This window comes from Oncorhynchus gorbuscha, linkage group LG19 (genome assembly GCF_021184085.1).
Source record: "Oncorhynchus gorbuscha isolate QuinsamMale2020 ecotype Even-year linkage group LG19, OgorEven_v1.0, whole genome shotgun sequence".
NCBI classification, from domain to species: Eukaryota; Metazoa; Chordata; class Actinopteri; order Salmoniformes; family Salmonidae; genus Oncorhynchus; species Oncorhynchus gorbuscha.
Window position 1 is genome coordinate 20,245,697 of NC_060191.1, and position 20,440 is coordinate 20,266,136.

The 20,440-nt window shown below is 42.9% G+C and overlaps 2 protein-coding genes across 5 annotated transcripts in view; one reads left to right on the forward strand and one right to left on the reverse strand.

The window, feature by feature from the left end:
• The window catches only part of LOC124004711 (platelet endothelial aggregation receptor 1-like), a 38,736-nt gene extending 37,803 nt beyond the window's left edge, over nt 1-933 (forward strand). For all 4 annotated transcript variants that reach the window (XM_046313422.1, XM_046313426.1, XM_046313423.1 and 1 more), the window contains one exon: nt 1-933. In XM_046313422.1, the coding sequence (XP_046169378.1) occupies nt 1-143 (143 nt within the window). In that variant the 3' untranslated portion in view covers nt 144-933.
• The window catches only part of LOC124004712 (lamin-A-like), a 27,655-nt gene continuing 8,089 nt past the window's right edge, over nt 875-20,440 (reverse strand). Inside the window, exons 4-14 of the mRNA XM_046313427.1 lie at nt 7,139-7,295; nt 6,547-6,672; nt 6,097-6,270; nt 5,751-5,876; nt 5,343-5,563; nt 4,861-5,197; nt 4,541-4,648; nt 4,230-4,349; nt 3,880-3,936; nt 3,344-3,547; nt 875-3,135 (exon numbers count right to left, since the gene is read on the reverse strand). Of these exons, the coding sequence (XP_046169383.1) occupies nt 3,100-3,135; nt 3,344-3,547; nt 3,880-3,936; nt 4,230-4,349; nt 4,541-4,648; nt 4,861-5,197; nt 5,343-5,563; nt 5,751-5,876; nt 6,097-6,270; nt 6,547-6,672; nt 7,139-7,295 (1,666 nt within the window). The 3' untranslated portion in view covers nt 875-3,099. The remainder of the gene's footprint in view (nt 3,136-3,343; nt 3,548-3,879; nt 3,937-4,229; nt 4,350-4,540; nt 4,649-4,860; nt 5,198-5,342; nt 5,564-5,750; nt 5,877-6,096; nt 6,271-6,546; nt 6,673-7,138; nt 7,296-20,440) is intronic.

Consider the following 20,440-nt stretch of genomic DNA (forward strand, 5'->3'; position numbering starts at 1 on the left):
AGCGCAGTTCCCTTGGCCAGGTCCCAGAGCAGGAGCCCCAGAATCACTATGACCTCCCTGTGAACAGCCACATCCCAGGACACTATGACCTGCCACCTGTCCGCCGCCCACCCTCTCCCACATGCAGGAGACTGCCCCAATGACACCAGCCCTACTCTGAACATCACAATCAGAAGAAAAACTTTACTGCCATTCAAAAACATTGGTAGGAAATTGTCTTGGGGATATTCAAGGCTACAAAACAGTCAGTTGCACCAGTGATAGTCAGGGCAACCTGACAAAGTGGGTTTACATAGTAACACTGTCCCCTGGTGGATTAAAGTGGCATTTTCTCCACCGTTAAACACTTGTGATCCAGACTCGAGGGCCAAGGCATGCAGGGATAGGCTTTGAGGATGCCAATATCACAGTCTGAGGGCATACATGCATACATTTGAATTTGACCAAACTTGGGATTCCTTCAAACGTTATTTTCATACTGCAGATGAAGGGACTTGGCATGGAGCACATGCTTTGGCATACAAAGCTTTTGACCAGAATTGCATAAACCGGGACAGCAATTGTAAGACATTTTTATATCTCCATGATGTCAGTAGTTCAGTACAATGTCCTCTCAAACCCCTTTTCCCCTCCCCTATATTCCATAGAATGTCAGCTTCCAATTCGGGGAAATCCAGAGCATGTTTGTACAGCTAGCTCCTCAATCTTTTTCAATGTAATCATGCAATATGTTGTATATAATGTACATAAAATGGCAGAACATTGTATACACTTGTTTAGAAGTATTTTGTACTCAAGTAGCTACTTGAAATCTAATATCACACATCAATCCACAGATACAATTGTATTAAGAAGTCAACCACAAGACAGCATGTGTTGGGAAAATAATTTTACTGGTCTCGAACAGAAAAGGAAAAAAATAGTAAATCACTACTACATTCTACATGGATTGAATGGGTTTTCCATATTAGGCATAATCATTTCTTACAAATTCAATTGAGCATTATGTACCAGGACAATTTCCGTACAAATATGCAAGTATAGCCAACATACTCTGTAAATCTATAATTTACATAGTCTTTAAAGACAATACCGCATATCTTTGGAATTGACACTTCATAATGCAAAAAGAATACAATTTTCAATGATCACTAGCCGGTATCAATAAGGCACTTGAGACATGATGAGAAAAGAAATACTGAAAGTGACAAAAGTAATAATCATTTTTTACTTGGACAGTTTGAGCTTCTCTAAGGTTTTTCGGTTAACAGTGAGAATAAGCACCTTTTCTCCTATTTGGTAGTGATAGAAATGTGTATGAAGTACAAAAAAACACAATGTTACAAAAACTATCAAGTATTCTCAGAAAATCTTTACTGCTTATACATCCTATAAAAAAGGCTGCCAGACTAGTACATGCCTCTAATATGAAGTGGTTAAAGCTTTGTAGATGATTATAGCTCATTTTTGACATAGTTGTAAAGAAATAAGAAGCCCCCCCCCCAAAAAAAAATACCCAAAAGCAAAGCCACTAAGCTCAGAAAAACACAGCCATTATAATCCTTTAGTGGGAGAGAGGACAATAGTCTCAAGACTACAATACAAGAATACAGAGGATTGGCATCATATCATGAAGAATTGATGTTAAGTCTCATTTAGGTTTCCTTCTCAAGTAAATACCCTTTCTGACCTTGTCAAACAAAGCGAGTTCTTATGCACCATTCAAATGTAAACACAGTAATTGATTACACTGAAAATATGGCATACTGTGTAGTTCATTAATAAAGTAAACTTTTGGCCAGATAATACCATATAGTCCAACTACCCCTATGGGCCATTCAGGCTCATGCTTACTATCTTTAACTATCTGTACCCATTCTTTCTGACACTACACCTGATACAAAGGTACAGAATGTACACATTGTTGCAATGCTGTCATGAAGGTAAGCATTGTACTTTCATTTAAATCACACTTCCAACAATTTCTGTCTTTTGAGTCTGACAAACCAGAACATCTATTTCTCAAGCTGCCACATTCCCTCAACCCTAAAAATGCAAAACCATAATAGAATGTTACAGTAACATTATAATCCATCTGGCAATTATCTCAGACTCAAAATGCAGCAAAATAGTCCCTAGAAATCATGTTTGTCTAGATCTGATGAGTTGCCCGACAGTAACTGTTGTTTTTTCATACAAGACAAAGATGAGGTCAGAGGTCAAGTCAGACAACGTTAGAGGTAATCCTCGAAGAGGAAACTATTTCTAGAGGTCAGTCATGTCAAGACCTTACAATACAGTACTACTTTGTCTTCTCCATATCTGTGTGTTCATCTCGTTTTGGTATCCTTTCTTTAACAACTACATACCTCTTTCAAGCCTGTGAAAACAAGTCACAATTTGGAACCTATATCCATATCACCATAGTAGTCTGACTGATTCATGAGTAATAATTTAATGTCATTCCACAAAAAAACTACTGTCTTGTGTTCAGAAATATAAACACCTTGATGGCAGTGTCAAGTTTGAGCTCCTCTTTGTAACTATGGCTTTAGAATGACCAATCCCATCGCTCAGTCTAATACAAACCCCCATAATCCTCCAGGAGTCAAGAGGGGTTAACTCCATCTCTATTTAGTGACATTTAGGACATTCTATGGTAGTGTATATGGAATACCAGGGCAGAAAACCCTGATTCCAGCCCTCATGTCCACAGATTCATAACAGGATTTGCGGCTGTGCGTGTTTACTGTTTACTGTTGACAGCTTAGACATGAGACGCGAAAGCCCACTATGGATCAAAGTCCACTGTAATGGTAAAGGTGCTTTCTGGTCCTCTCTCCCTAGATATGGCCCAAAACAGTGGAAGTATCTGCCCAGTCCACATGCAATATACCTAGAATATACAAGCTCATATATCTGAAGTGAAAACGCAGCTCCTAAGCCCTTCGCCAAACACCAAAGTCAATCTAACCTGCCGGTTATGGCATACAAAATAAGACAGATCATATATGAAACAAAGGAAATAAAGAGTAAGAAAGCGTCTCCCATCCATGTGTGGGAGGTTGATGTCTTAGGTAAGGTTGTGCCTGTCTGGCTTTACATGATGGAGCAGTTCTCCGGTCTGGGACCTCCCTGAGAAAGACAGGAAGTGACATAGGGGGGGTTAGAGGAAGTGAAGGAGCCGGGAAGGGGATGTTGTCATAACAGCAGGAGAAACAGGAAAACTGGGTGTTGCTGTGTGCATGATTCAGGTCAGAGAATGAGGGTGTTTGTGCTTTGCCACAGAAAGAGTGTGTGTTAAAACAATATACATGATCAAAAAGATGGAGTCCTACAGTACCTGTCTGGGTGAGTTGCTGCCCATTATGAAGAGAGGAGACATCAGGCCCTCAGGCAGACCTCCTCCACTGCTGACGGAGCAGGAGCCGCTGGACACCCCTGAGGTAGCACAGCTCTTATCAGACGGCTGGCCACACGAGCCACAGACCACCGTGCGGCTCCGCAGGTTGTACTCACTGTCCACACCACACGCACTGTGGTTGCCCTGCAGAAGGAGACAGAACAGAAGATTCCAACATTACTGGTAGATACCAACTGTAGCCACTGTGGCTCCTACAATTGTTGAGCTCTGGGACCCAGTGAAGTTAAATAAAAGTCTTTCCATTTTTCTTGTCCCTTTAGATAAGTTTTTAAGTGTCGCACACCCCTGGCCTTGTTCGGTGACTAAATAAGTACTCTACATTAATTAACATATTTTCATCTGAAACAGGGGATCATGAACAACATTTTGGCTCAATAACCTTCCTCACAGTGCAAGTATAGTACGAGTACTTTATTTATCCTGAGCCTGCGGCTTTCATAAACAGTGAGACTCACATCATCGTCATCATCTTCCTGAAACAGGGTGCGTGTGACTTTCCTCTGTGCCATTTCCTGTGGGAAAGAGGCGCAGAACAGTCCATTTGTCAACCGGCTATGCCGTAAGGTAATTTGCCTAATATCACATGCATGTAGGAAGTGGGATGATGTTGCCAAGAGCAAAACTGAACAGTCAAAGGGACAATGGGAAGGTACAACTACAAACATGTGACGTGTGTGTGTGTGTGTGTGTGTGTGTGTGTGTGTGTGTGTGTGTGTGTGTGTGTGTGTGTGTGTGTGTGTGTGTGTGTGTGTGTGTGTGTGTGTGTGTGTGTGTGTGTGTGTGTGTGTGTGTGTGTGTGTCTCACCTCCCCATTGGCGCTGATCAGGGTGGTTTGGAACAGGTCTCCGCTGCCCCATGAGCTCTGGGTCTTCCACACCAGGTCTGAGGGGGGGTTGTGGGTGCCGCCTGCTCCTGAAGCCCAAATCTACAGAGGGAAGAGGTACAGGACTGTCTGTTATGACCTGATCACATACTATAGATACTTTACACAGTGGCCCACATTGTGACAAACATGCTGATCACTGTTAGAATACACACTTCTCTCAACATGCTGTACTAAAAACTGAATACAAACATAGTTGATGACAGTGCAGACATGACGAAGGTTTTACTCACTGTGACGGTCTGTCCTGCCTTGAGGTTGAACTTGGGGGGGAACTTGTAGACGATGGGAGTGCTGCTGCCCACCTGTCTCTTCACTTGCCAGTGGCCCAGGAGCTGGTCCTGAAGGAAAACAGATAAGCATCGTCTGTTTCAGCCAACTAAAATCACTAAGTAGAAAAGAGATATTGTCCTTTTACAACATCACCCAACATGGTGTTTTTACGACAGTAGCTTCCTTACAAAAGCTGTGCATTTCATCATAGCAGAAAGCCTGCGACGCATCGTAGCAGAAAGCACCCATTGTATGTCAAGCTGACAGATGAACTCCATACCTCGTTGGCCTTGTTGCTGAGGCGGACGAACTTCCCCTCCAGGTCCACCTCGTCCACGGTGACGCGGCCGCTCGCGGAGGCCTGCTGGGCGATGCGTGTACGCGTCACGGCACCCCCCGCCAGGCTGGAGGTCTCACTGTCGTTGTCAATGAGACGCCTCTTCTTGGCGCTAGCCGTGCCTGAGGAGTTGCGGCTGCCGCTGGTGGACTGGACTATGCGGCCGCTGTGGCTGTGTCCTGAGCCAGAGGTACGGGTGGTAAGTGTGTGTGCTGAGCCCGAGCCGGTGGTACGGGACACGGTGACTCGGGTTGGGGGAGGGCTGGGGGACAGACGCAGTCTGGGGGGGGCAGAGAATAAGATTGTTGATACTAATCTAGTGAGGTTGTGTAGGTTACATGAGTTCATTTAGTTCAGTCTGTGAGTGGCTTTCAGTGTGTGTGTACACATGATGTGCATTGTGCATATCTGTCATGTCTCCTCACCTCTCCTCCTCTCCCTCCAGCAGTTTACGGTAGGCGCTGATCTCCATGTCCAGGGCCAGTTTGATGTCCAGCAGCTCCTGGTATTCATCCAGCTGTTGCTGCATCCGCATGCGCATGTCCCCCATCTCCCTCTCCTTGTCCTCCAGGCGCCGGCGCATCATGTCCCGCTCCCGGGCCAGAGACTCCTCCAGCTCACGCACCCTGGCCTCACTCGCCGCCAGCTAACACACAGAGGGTTGATACGCAGGTTAGACCAACCAAAGGACCATATTTGATGAGATGAACTGTGCTAATACGTTGTATTAGAGCCAACACTAGAGCTAAGATTACAGCTGTCAGAGCTCCACAGTATGGAGATACAGGGTAAGAGGCTTCTGTGATTGACAGGTGGACAGGGTGCAGCCGTACCCGTTTCTGCAGCTGGCTGAGCTGGGAGGACATGCCCTCCATCCGCACGCGAGTCTGCTGCAGCTCCTCGTGGGCCGCCCCCACCAGGGTACTGTTCCTGTCTGCAGAGTGACGGGCGTTCTCCAGCTGAGACACACACAGGGTCAGAACGAAACCATATGCAGTATGTGTCTGTGCTAGTTTGGCACTGGGCCAGTGAAAAGATATTGAATGATGCATGGACAGTACTACCGATTTCAACTGGATGGACAGCTTCGTGAAATGAAATAACACTTCCGTTTTGAACTGATTTACTTCTAGTCCACGTTTGAGCTGGCAGTGTGGACCCGTGGATTGTGCTCCCTACCTTGGAGGTGTAGGTCTTCTCGATCTCCTCCTTGTAGATGCGGACCTGCTCCTCGTGCTGGGCTCTCAGCTCTATCAGGGCCTCGGCCAGCTTACTCTCATAATCCTGCTTTGTTCCTGCACTGTCAATCTCCACCATGCGAGACTCGTGCCTGCGCTTGGACTCCCTCAGCTCCTGCAGGGAGATAGACGGTACAGGCATACTTGAGCTATGGAAGAGGGGGTGAAAGAGTAACCTCATAAAACAGACTGATCTCGGGCTTCCATCAGTCTGGTTTACAAGGCTAGTGAAGAGGACAGAAGAGGAAACAAAAGAAGGGAGAGAAAAAGAGTGAGATGGATGAGGAGCAGATCAGAGGGAAAAAAGGAAAAGAGACAAAATAAAGTCTGAGGTAAAAAGAGAGTGAAGGGTCAAGGGAGAAAAGGAGAGATAAAAGAGGGAGTGGCTCACCTCTCCGTAGATGTTCTTCTGGAACTGCAGTTCTTCCTTGATGGTCTGCAGGCGGTTCTCAGCGTCCACTCTCCTCAGCATCTCATCCTGAAGCTGTTTCTTAGCGTCGCTCAGACCGGTCTCCAGCTAAAGGGACAGAGTTTAAAGTTTGATGTTTAACTTTGGGGTTCTGTTAGATTAGATCAAATGTGACTAATTTGTTGATCTGAAATCAACTGTCTAGTTGTCAAAATCGCTTTGGCGAGGAGGAATAGAGGAGCTGCATGTAACATGTCAATACATGACTGGGTGAAACTATAGTTCACCGATGTGACCAGAAGGTGGCGTAGGAATATTATTAATTTCGGAGTTCATTGAGAATGATCCACGGTGATACACTGACCCTGACCCAGCACTAGCCCCAAAAGTCATATTCACAATTGACAGTTCTTTAAAAGTAAGTCAATATCTTTTCTTTATATACACTGGAAGATTGAAAATTATTTTTTTTTTAGCAATCATATGCAGTTTGAACTCTGTACCTAAGGAGAGAGTACGCAGTATGTGTAGGTTTCAGAGTTGTCAAGGCTATCCATTAGGCCTGGTCTCTTACCTTGGCTAGCTGGGCCTTCAGGTCCCTGACCTCAGCATCTAGAGAGCGTTTCTCCCCCAGGGCGGTGGACAGAGAGGCATCTTTAGAGTTCAACAGAGCCTCTAGATCCCTCAGCCGGGCCAGAGCTGCCTCCAGGTCTGACTCCTTCTTCCCATTTCTGTTCAGACAGGTAGACAAATACATCAGTTTCCTGTTTCACTAACAAGGTCCGTGTTTGAGCAACTTATGTCTAAAGCAGTATGATTAACATAAAAGCTATTATGCATTTAGGCTCTTACAAAAAAAGAAAGAGTCAAATTGTTTAGTAACCTCTGTACATAAACTTCCCATTGACAAACATTATCCACATAGGTTCCGACTCTGGGATAACATACTCACTACCTGTGAAAGACTCATGAATGCCTTAAGCTGTCCATAACTGAACTCCCATCATATTGAATAAATCCATTGACAGGAACAAAATTGAATCAAGCTCACCGTGTTCTAAATTAAGGCCAACATAGGCACTCCTGAGGGAATCTCAGTTAAATCAAACACTGGTTGCAGATCCACCTTTTTCCTGGACTAAAAGGTCCTGAAGCTTCAGCGCATGCATTTCTTTACTCACACATTTTTGTGGTCTCCTTCCCTTCACATGAGAATTCTGATAAGTGTTAATGGTGAAACGCCCATGCAGCATCTGCATTCCAACCATGAGCTCAATCAGTTACATTTGAGCTCAGGGATTTCAACCAGCTACCTTTCAGTTACCTGGCCCAATGCCCTTAACCGCTAGGCTACCCTCCCATTTCAAGGGGATGTGCAATTAGATCTTGAGTTACGAAGTTGTCTACAGTGTTGTTTTGAATGATAAACAGTGAGCAGATTTGAGAGCAGATGGTGTTAAACTGTAGGCTGCTTGTGTATTTCTCACGTTTAGGCCACGAGAGAAATGTGGTGGTGTTTTGTCCTTACAGTAATGTTACACTATGCTATTATATTCAGTTATGTCGAATACTATCATTATGTGATCTGGCAGACATTGATTCAGCTTTGATCTAACTTTATTAAAACGAGCACGAGTCGCTGGACTAGTCGGACAGCAGCCACGGCCTAAATCAAAAACGTTCGCATTTGTTTGCTGGTGCGTGTTTGTGTCGGACCTCTAAAGCAGGCATCAATTTGCAGTAGTGGTAAAAAAAACGGAAACTTGGACACGGACCGGGAAAAACTACATAGCCAAACAGAGGAGGATGGGGAAGTGGTAGCTTGAGCTACATACCAGTTTGGCTAGCGCTCAGTGAAAGCCGAGCAGGAAATAGATTCCCCGTTATTACATTTGGCCGCTGCAGTTCAATGTTCATGGTCACTAATGACGCCCATCTGCTTGGGAGATGGCTTCCAGACCACTAACCCACCACTCAGCCCTCATGCTCCCCCAGCCACTGCCAGCCTACAACAACCCTCTCTACTTCCAAATGTATGCATGACTTCAATAAAAAGACACACAAAATCGGAACCATATGTACACGCCCGTATAACCTACACCCGCACCAGAACACACAGTCTACAATGGAGTAGAAATATACTCTGGCACACACCGAGTAGCCCTCGTCCCATCTCAGATTTCACAAAGGCCCAGAGAGCACTCCTGTTCAGCAGGGTGAGTGATTGACGGACTAATAGGTGGCATCCAACCGCATTTACCGGCAACATCACGGCCACCCACACTTGCATGAAAACAAAGAGCCAACACATCATCCTTCGTGCACAGGAAGAAAAACACCCATACGATATTACAGTGATAAATGGACAAGATCCAGCAATTAAAGTGTACAGAGGCATTAGTCTGTAGAAACGGGTCCATTAAAAACATCGTCTGCATTTTTAAATCAAAATTAGCTTAGCAATATATGTGGCAGTAGACTGCCTAGTCTGATCTGAATCAATTCAACCAGTATCCTTGATTTGTAGAGGCTTAAGGAAACTCTACCCCTGTCTAGATTTGATTGGGCTCTACTCATTAGACTTTGACAGACACCGGGGTCATAATTAGTGTATTTTCCACCTGTGTGGATGGAGAGGATCAGTCTAACAGCTTGTACTGATAAGCCTGACTGACAGCGACACACAGGAGAGCTCAGTGGGATGTGAACAAGGAGACATGTGAGGAATGTGCTGGTACTGTAGCCGGACATGGCCAGGCAGGGAGAGATGGAAGGTTGTTTTTTTCCTGGAGAGTGGGCTAAGAAGAAAGGAATCATTTCCGGTCGGCTCCTGTGCTGAAATATTTCCACTGAACTGCAACAAGAGTCACTGTTTTAGCTAGGCTTAGCTCTTATGTCCCAGACGCGCACACATACACAGGTCCTCATACACCCAGGTACTTGGAGGGCATAAGACAAGGTAGTGTGAAGACATGTCCCACTAAATAGCAACCTCTCAACCAAAAACAAGTGAATCAAGAAGGACAGCTTTAGTGACTGGGGGAAAATTAAACAGCAGTTATTGTCCTGTTGTCATTTTTACAACTATGTTCAACAATATTTGTTACGTTTAACTGTGGCTCTAATGAAGTTCTCACTGTTAGAGTGGTTGGGAGGGTGCTGTTTGTGTGGAATATTTTATAATAGTCATTCAAATATAAGACATAGGAGAACCCAGAATAACCCAACGTAGGGCTGTTAGTCCTGTGTTATGAGGTGTGAGTGTGTCTGCATGTGTGTATAGCCCAACTTGCACACAGAGTTGGAAAAGTAAAGCACTTGACATTCAGACATCCAGACATTCAGTGTTTAAATAAGACATGCAAACATTTCGTGCTGGGGCTACATTAATGCCTCCAGAACTGTAGCTTGTGTGTGGGTGGTGGACCATTTATTATGACTAAATGGGCTATGTGGATCAGCTCTGGTACTGAATCGATGGTGATATAGAATGTAACTAATAAGCATGTATATGATATTATCTCATGTGAATTAGAGGTTGACCGATTAATCAGCATGGCCGATTAATTAGGGCCGATTATAAGTTGACATAACAATCGGTAATCGCCATTTTTGGATGCCAATTATGGCTGATTACATTGCATTCCACGAGGAAACTGCATGGCAGGCTGACCACCTGATACGAGAGTACAGCAAGGAGCCAAGGTAAGTTGTTAGCTAGCATTATCTTTAAAAAAACAATCAATCTTAACATAATCAATATTTAACTACACATATTTGATGATATTACTAGGTTAACTAGCTCGTCCTGCGTTGCATATAATCAATCCGGTGCCAGTTAATTTATCATTGAATCACAGCCTACTTCGCCAAATGGGTGATGATTTAACAAAGGCGCACTTGCAAAAAAAGCACAATCGTTGCACGAATGTACCCAACCATAAACATCTTTCGCCTTTCTTAAAATCAATACACAAGTATATATTTTTTAAACCTGCATATTTAGTTGAAAGAAATTCATGTTAGCAGGCAATAATAACTAGGAAAATTGTGTCACTTCTCTTACATTCATTGCACGCAGAGTCAGGGTATATGCAACAGTTTGGCTCATTACGAACTAATTTGTCTGAATTTTACATAATTATGACATAACATTGAAGGTTGTGCAATGTAACAGCAATATTTAGACTTATGGATGCCACCCGTTCGATAAAGTACAGAACGATCCGTATTTCACTGAAAGAATAAACATTTTGTTTTCAAAATGATAGTTTCCAGATTTGACCATATTAAATGACTAAAGGATCGTATTTGTGTTTATTATATTAGAATTAAGTCTATGATTTGATAGAGCAGTCTGACTGAGTGGTGGTAGGCAGCAGCAGGCTCGTAAGCATTCATTCAAACTTTACTGTGTTTGCCAGCAGCTCTTAGCAATGCTTGATCACAGGGCTGTTTATGACTTCAAGCCTTATCAACTCCTGAGATTAGGCTGGCAATACTAAAGTGCCATCCAATAGTCAAAGGTATATGAAATACAAATGGTATAGAGAGAAATAGTCAACACGTCATAATTCCTATAATACCTGCAACCTAATATTTCTTTACTGGGAATATTGAAGAACTGGGAATATTGAACCACCAGCTTTCACATGTTCTGAGCAAGGAACTTAAACGTTAGCTTTTTTACATGGCACATATTGCACTTTTACTTTCTTCTCCAACACAGTTTTTGCATTATTTAAACCAAATTGAGCATGTTTCATTATTTATTTGAGACTAAATAGATTTGATTTCTGTATTATATTAAGCTAAAATAAAAGTGTTCATTGAGTATTGTTGTAATTGTCATATATATAAATAAATAAATAAAAAAAATCTGCTGATTAGTCGGTATTGGCTTTTTTTGGTCCTCCAATAAATTGGTATCGGCGTTGAAAAATCATAATCGGTCAACCTCTAATGTGAATGGCTGGTCGCCCCAGAGTGGAGCAGCGGTCTAAGGCACTGCATCTCAGCGCTAGAGGCGTCACTACAGACTCGGGTTCAGTTCCAGGCTGTATCACAACCGGCCGTGATTGGGAGTCCCATAGGGCAGCGAACAATTGGCCCAGCATCGTCCGGGTTATGGCTGTCACTATAAATATGAATTTGTTCTTAACTGACTTGCCTAGTTAAATAAAGGTTAAATAAAAAAATGTAATCGAATAGCTTTAAGAAGATGATATAGGTCATAGTAATACAGGAGGCCTGGCTGTGATGACATAGAATGTGAATGACCTGAGTATGGCAATATTGGATGTGATGTGTGTCAGTAACTTTGTTCATCAGCTGTAGTGGAGGATATAGGTGATAATGAATGGCATTGTTGATCCTCTCTAGTGTTGAGGATACGGATGCCTGTTTATCGAAGACTGCCAGTAAGCCTGCAATGTGTTTGTTTGCTCCAGGATGTCAACCTAATGGAATTGCATGCCCTGTAAACAATGAGAGGACATCATGCCTGAGCGTGGATGGGCGAGGATGTGTGTGTGCAAACTAAATACATTTGTAGAGCAAAATTAACTTCGAGTTAAGTTTACATTTGAATCCATGCAAACTTGGACCACACCTCAGAAACCGGTGTGGATGGAAGTCTGTTTTGATAAACAGCATGCGTTGGATGTGGACAGTTTATACAACAGAATTTTAGGAGATAAAGAACCAAACCAGTGTACTGTATTTATAGCATATAGGGTGTGATGTGTTCAATTTTCACAATTACTCATAGGCCATTGATCCAGGCATCTAGAAACCATGTAAAGAAAAGGAGTTAAGGAAGCCTACAGTTAACAGTCTGATTTAGATAAGCTATTATGCTTCCAACGCACTGTAGCCCGACTTTCTTCTGTGCACATTAATGTTGTGATCATCTCGGTTACCCAGAAGTAAAATTGTCTTTCGTAAGTCTGTCAATTACCTTTTAACATCTGGAGGGAATGGCTTTAACAAATGTGATTACCTTTGTGCAAAGGAAGCAAAAGCTCCTCCCTCGGAAACTCTTGGCCAAACCCCTCCCCTCTAATTGCCATAGTGTTTCTCATGGCCAAAATGCACATTTTAGTTTAGATTATTTTTAATTAGACAATTTTGACTTTGTAGCTGTGGAATCTAGTGGAAACCATTTATCATCCGCACATGGGCTTGAAAGGCGACCGCACCAGTTTAAGCACCGCCTTCACCCAATCCTGATTCGTCCAAGTAATCAACGATGAATACCTAAAGCCAGTAACTACTGCTGCTGGTAATCAAATAATTGTGATCCTTGACAGATCCACGCCGTTTCATCTGTCCACCAGAATTTGTCTACGAGAGATTGTTGTTGTGACAACAGTGTTATACCAAAGCCCACACAACTTTAAAAGAGGGCAAAGAGTTCCGTCTCTACATGTTTTCCAGTATACATAGAGAGCAGCAGAGCTACTCCCGAAAGAGTTTAGTGAGAGAGAGAGTGTGTGTGTGTGTGTGTGTGTGTGTGTGTGTGTGTGTGTGTGTGTGTGTGTGTGTGTGTGTGTGTGTGTGTGTGTGTGTGTGTGTGTGTGTGTGTGTGTGTGTGTGTGTGTGTGTGTGTGTGTGTGTGTGTGTGTGTGAGTGAGAGAGAGAGAAAGAGAGAGCGAGGGGAGGAATAATTAAACAGAGGAATGTGTTGGTTCAGCCTCCACTGACTCACTGCTATCTTTGTCCACGTCATTGACGAGAATTGAGCTAGCCTGCCTAAAAAAAATTGAAAAACACGGAATCGACAGAAAACCCACAATCCTAGCTGTTTTGCTGTGCTGTTGCTATGACAACAGAGGCCTACTCATCAGGCCTAAAGTATGGCATTTCCCCACATTTTGGATGGAATGGATAAACACACAGAATTTTCACTGCCAATGCTTACTTTGAGCATATTTTCCTTTATAGGCCTATTTGGAAAAGCTTTCCTGCTAGGCTCCTGGTGGAAAATCTAGCCTATAATGACTTCAATATGACAGATGCATCATGCAGAATATCCCCAAAGTCTTAAAGGCTGTTTCCCATGAAGTTGATGTTAAACAGATCATTCACTGTATGCACCTGATATCATATTTTAAAAACGTAGACACTTCATTGGAAACTAACAATATTAGACACTTTACTTTAACCAGGGATACATATAGTTCACATCCAAATGACTTTTTACACATAACTACTACAGCGGCATGAATATAAACAACTATGAACGCTCCTATACTGTGTGTTTGTGTGTGCGCGTGCACCCATCCTCTGGTCCTCTCACTACATTACCACACCCACTTTGACTCTTTATTTTACCTTTATTTAACCAGGCAAGTCAGTTAAGAACAAATTCTTATTTTCAATGACGACCTAGGAACAGCCTGGTTCAGGGGCAAAACAACAGATTTTTACCTTGTCAACTCGGGGATTCGAACTGGCAACATTTCGGTTACAAGTCCAACACCCCACTCTCACTCTTTTTACGCACAGTAAATTACTTTCCCCAGTTCCCCCACCTTGTAAACACAGCCATTTCCCTATCAGTGCACCGTAGTGAGGCGGTCAATGCTAAATCACCCCACGAATGGGAAAGGACAAATCTCAATGGAGTCGCACAGTCAATCGGGCAGTGCAAAAAGCCCTCTGGCCTCTCTGTGCTATTAGGGGGTCTGTTAGGAATGAGAATGTAATCACCCCCTCTGGTGTTACTACAGTCTTCCACTGCACAGAGTTGTAATTGTTGATTGATCTGTTACGGTGAGCTACTAAGGAGCGACACCCCGCCCGTCTGGCTGACATGTGTGAACAGGTGTTGGTGGGGTTCCTTGGAAGTTGGAAATTAATGAGGGGGGGGGGGGTCCTCAGTCCCTAAAGCCCATCTTTGGGCTCCCATCTCTATTAATAGCTATCCTTTCCAATCCCATTTTCCCAATCCCAAAGTGGTAAGTTTATGATACAGAGAACACAGAGGGGGAAAAGGAAGGCTGTTGAATAATGGGGTCTTAGTGCAAACAAGATCTAGAAATAGCAGTAGAGAGTTTTTCCAAGAACAACAGCCAGACTATACAATGTGTCAGAGTTTCATGAGAACTCTGAAAACAGCATTGATTAAATGAAAAATGTACGTTTCGCATTTAAAGTTCAGTATTCAGACTATGGATTGGTTCAACTGTTACTTCTGTATTGATTCAACAAAATGCTTAAGTATGTCATGGTATTATTTCAACTAAAAAGGTTGTTTATGTGCACATAATTTAGAAGCACTATTAAGAGAACATGGAGATCTGACATTCAAATAAAAATAATACAAAGTACTGGCACATGATCAGGTCTCTTCTGGGATCAAAAACACACTGGAAGGGATTGTTTTCATTCCGTGTGTGTGTGAGAAAGAGAGATAATTCACAAGGGGAAAACAACCCAGCCATAGCCAGAAGACACCCACTCACCATCTCCATATGGGCAGATGGGAAAATAATTCATAGTATTTCACCACCACTATCATGGTGCTCAAGACTGCTATCTTTCTTTGTGTTTCAAATATACAAGCAGCGAGAGGGGGGGATATGGAGAGGAGGCCATTTCGTGTCACATAAACATCCTACACATGGGTCGTGCTCAGTAGGTACAAAATGTTTTGAAACAGAAAAATACCCCCCCATTTCAAAATGTTTTTCCCCCTTGTCATGTCTATTGAACATGTCCATTGAACATGTCCCTGTTTGTGCCTCCCATAATATCCCAATTCAAACACATGGCCAACAATGAGGGAAAAGAAAGCATCTCTCCCACAGACAAGGCCTTCTTTGTAGCACTGGCTCTGTGTGTAAGTGACACAGGCCCGGTTCCACTTTTAATGATTAATTAGTGATTCACCATGACATGAGTCAGAAGCCTGCTGCCCTTTCATTCAGCATGTTAGCTATTGTTGTTTGATTTGATTATCTCGCCCTGATAAAGGTAGATTACTAGAGAACACAGGTTAGCCAGTTTGTCTTTTACCACTCGTTTTATAATTCTTTATAAAACTGTCAGGAGTGTTACGTACACAGAAAATGATGTAGCTATGTATATCAATTCTTACACCTCTTAATGTCTTTTAAAAACATGTAGTAGTCTGCATCACGAGTTTCAGTCAAGTTTCAGTAGGTAGAACTCTATGCTCGACATGTAGATGAACAACAAAAAGTGTGTGACCGGCTTTGACAGAGCAAACAGCAGTGTGCACCCTCCCCTCCCCTGAAATTTGGTTGGCCACCCCAATAGCCCCCCCAGAAATTCTGAGATCTGATAGGTCTTCTCTGAATATATTGATATGACACACCCCAAGCATTTCACAGGAAAAAGCATCCGAGCGAGGGAAACAGCACCCCTCTGCCAAAAAGAGTATGACATGTCCAGACAGCATCAGATACATGGGTTACAGATAATGAGACAGAGGGGCGCTGTTCGCTATCATTATTATTATTATTATTTATTTTTTTTACATGTAAAAAAAATATTCAGGTTCAAAATGGTATGGTCCCCCTAAACTGGGTCTGTGTCCCACCTTGTCCACTCCATTCAAAATGTTCTGGAAACGCCACTGAACAGAATCAGAGCTTAACTGATCTGAGGCCTATTACCCCATGCAGCTGCATTGAGTTACAATGAAAGCTCTGCTGTGGTGCCATGTGAATAGATGGGGAGTGGTGCTAACGTTAGCATTATGGAACTAATACAGCAGACTGTGTGGCGCCTATGAGGAAGAGCAGTGTTAGCTTTAAATTCCTGGTTGCTAAAATTCTAATAGTTTGCTAAATTTCAGTTTGTGACAAAACAAGCAAGCATAGTGTAGAGAATTTTTTCCATAAACAAAAATATTGTATTTTCAGCTGTTTGAATCTGGTGTACAAACCCGAAAAGTAAAAGATGCAAAAACTAAACTTAACAGGGAGCATAGAAATATGCACATAGAACAGATCTATCGCTTCTTAGACTTGCTTTCAATGAAAATGACAGATCTATAACCCACATTTCTATGTGAATTTGGTCAGGTCGACCAAAAAAAGTTACATAATCCAACTTTAATAGGTAAAGATTAGTTCTCTTCTGCTCTACGGTATGTAAACACTTGCACTGAGGAGTAGTCTATAACAGTGCATCGGTCAACATTGGCCTGCATCTGGTTAAACATCACAATAATCATTTTAAAGCTTGGATTGTATAGGCGCCAGTAAAGAAGAGTGATGGTTAGTGACACAAAATGCTAAACATCTGGAGGTATTCCTGAATGTTCAAAATGCTCCATGCAAACATCAAACTCTGTTGAATGAAATGAAAACGCTTCAGACATATTGATCATTTCAAATGTACTTTGAGCATTCAGAGTTGTGGTAATCCACATTACTGATCAGATTAGAACATTTGGGGTCACACACACCTCATCCACTACCAAATGGGAACATCCCAGTGTGTTGAGTGTAACTTACTTTGAGATGTGCGTTTCTGTGTGTGTTTTAATTTGCATTTGTGTACATGCAATGTGTGCGTCTAAGTATGATGTGTGTTTGTGTGGCGTGAGCATGTGTGCAGAGGCCCAGTATCTTAGTGATTTACCTTGTTAGCGAGCGGATGACTCATTCAGCTTGGCTGGGTCTTGAAAAGAATCAAAGTGCTATGGAAACTCTCATACACTCATTCCAGCCCCCCAATGTCTTCTCCGAACACAGTACTGGTCTACTGAAAAGGACAAACACTCCTCTTTAATTATAAAAACTCCATTTAGCCCAACAAAGAGAGCTCTTTTTAGCAGACATCACATTCACAGTCTTAGCACATCTGTTTTCCATTGCCATGTACTTTGTTAGGGCTAGTGGAGCGAGTAGCCACACGACTAGGCTAGGTATACTCCCACTAGCACCACTCACGCCTATGGAGAGCCCTAGAGCCTAGGGGACACTAAGTTGAAAGACAAAACAATGTATGAAAATAGCCATCAATTGTAGAACCTTCATAACAGACATTACTATTAACAACATTTTATTTTGTATAACTGCATCCATTGGAACAGTCAGCCTTCAAGCTCCCTATGCATTACTAGTCAATAAACGAGCTGCTGAACTAACTACTAATGGCACAGTAAACACTCAAATGCTCTCAATGATAATCAACGACATGAAAACAAAGAGTACTGGTTGTTCACGAAGACAAACAACTTTGCTATAACACTCGCTCTGCGTATTTGAGCAGCGCCCGTACATCACCGTTCATTGGCGGGGAGACCATGTTTGCTCTTGTCCAGTTTAGGACAGAATGACTTCATTCAAACACTTCGGACTTCAATGGGTTCCTCCTGTTGTCCGGCTGTGTGTCGGCCAGGCAGAACATTCACATGATTAAATGGAAGTAGCGTGCATTACACGTCAACTAATTGTTTAGAGTTTCCCTGAGCTAAAAGTAGCAGTAGAGTCCTTGGTTACTAGTGGAAACCAAACTCTGTTTAGAAAATATTTGGGCTGCCTTGGTAGCCTCCTTGTAATTACTATCCTCCCCGCCGGGACAAAGGCTGAAGTTTATGGGTTAGGTTTAGAGAAAATAGGATTTTGAAAGGAAATCTATTTTAGGTCCCCACAAAGATAGTAAAACATATGCTGTGTGTGAGCGAGCGCAGAAAAGAAAGGAACTTTCTTAATGAAGGAAATGTGTTTGTGCTATATGATAAGTGTACTTCCTGCTGTGTTCTCTGATAGCCCCAAAGTGCTACAAGTTGGCATGGCAGCCACTCTCAATGCAAAACGACTTCACATCAGATTTCCATCATTCATGTCATCGTAATGAAATGACAAGGAAATATGTTGGAATACTTCACACTGTAGCCATATGAATTCTAATGAACATTTACCCTGCATACCGTACTCTCAATAAACAGACAACACATCATAGGCCTGCGTGTGTCAGAAGATCTTATCAAAATATCTATTGTCCTGTCCCACCCGTAGCCATCTGTTCTGTTACTCAGTGTCAACAGGTGTGGCACACAGCAACCTTGGAAAAGAGTCAGGAAATACGGAAATGGGCACGGCTATTGACTTTTGAAATCCCTCAATTGTACAACCTATTCCGCCACCTTTGATCATGAATGCCTACAAATCTTGACAAAAATCAGTTAATTGCTTTACAGTCTGCAATAGATTCGTGAACCATCTTTACTTCCAGGGAGTGAAGAAAAAGTCAAAAAGCAAAAGGTTTTAACAATATAATTCACATTGTAAACTGGACAGAATTTAAAGTGGCATTTTTCAAATAGGTGAACCGACAATAAGATCTAGAGAGAACACCGTATCTGCAGAGTCGGCATGGGTCTCCCTGTATATTGTCAACACAAAGCAGTCTATTCATCCAGACGTCTATTCATCGTCTGGAGGGGAGACAGGGGGTTGTTCTGCCAATGACGACCAGGAGCAGGTTCCCCCCACACATGCTCCTGTTTCACAGCCACTGACACAGATGGAAGGCACTGTGGCACGAGACTAGCGTCCGCCGCCCCTCTTATGTTCCAGAGGAGGAGAATCCACAGTGGATGACTAGACCTTGACGAATGTGGGAGTGTGGGCCAAGCCTTGGGGCTTATGTTGTAGCTTAGCAAATCATATTGCAGCGTCTTAGTTGAGCAGTCAATATTTTAGGCTAGCCCGCTTGTGTTCTAGCATAGGGATTCTTACACTATCCTAACAGTGGAACATGCTTTAGCCAAACAAGGTTCATTTTTATCCCCCACTGGCAAATAATTTACAAGCTAGACTGGGTTGTAGACGAGCAGTTTACATCCTAGTAGCCCAATGGCGGCGGTGTGCCCTCAGGGGAGTTGCATGTGTCTGTTGCGACACAAAGACGAACGACTGTGTGGCGTGGCCCAATGGCATGTCTATGAACAGGTGTGTGTACATGTCTATGTCTAAGAACAGGTGTGTACAGTCACAGGCCATGGTAAGTGACAGTTACATCTGTTGCAGCACACATCAAAACAGGGCTAGAGGGCTTGGCACTGTATATTGTAGGGCCTACAGCAATGGGGTATTATAATATATGAATGACTAAGAATATTGTTGAAAGGAACATGCACACTTTGTATTTAATTGTTGGGACAGTAATATGTATGTATATATGATAAGAAAGTTGTATTTACTTGCATTATTCTAGCAAGCCCTCACAGGGCACCAGCCAGTGGTAATAACATGGTGTTGATAGGGAACTAGCTGATACATATTAAATATTAATAAAGCTGCACTGCCGCAAAGGTCCAGACTTAAGGATAGGCCACAGCCACAGCCCCTTCCTTTTCCACAATCCCAGGGCCCTGAAAAACCTCTGAGTCACCACCCTGTCACACACCAATGCCAAGACTCCTTGGCTGCTATGGCAACCAAACACTGGCAAACACACAGTCTGCCCACGCAGGCCTGAGTGATACATTTCCACTACGCGTGTAACAAATGATTGGTTTCCTTTGGAAAACAATATAGTTATAGGCGATGTTGCTATTCTTCACTCAGCTAGGGACCTTACGGCACAATAGGAAAGAGAATTTGAGTGAACTGTAAAATTCCATTCGCTCACCAAACAGACTTGGTTTTTAAGAGTCACTACTCTCTGAAATGCATCTACTTCTTCAGACCGCCTAACTCACTCAACATCCTCAAGTCAAGATCCATAAGTCCACACCCTGACCAAGGCCGGCACTCAAACACAAACCCACCGCAGAGCCACACCCTCACCTGCAACGTTGGGCACACCAAATACTGCACATTTTGTCTTGACGAATACACTGCAAACATGAATTGAAACATTAAGCCAGCAAAAACAACCAAGACTCCAC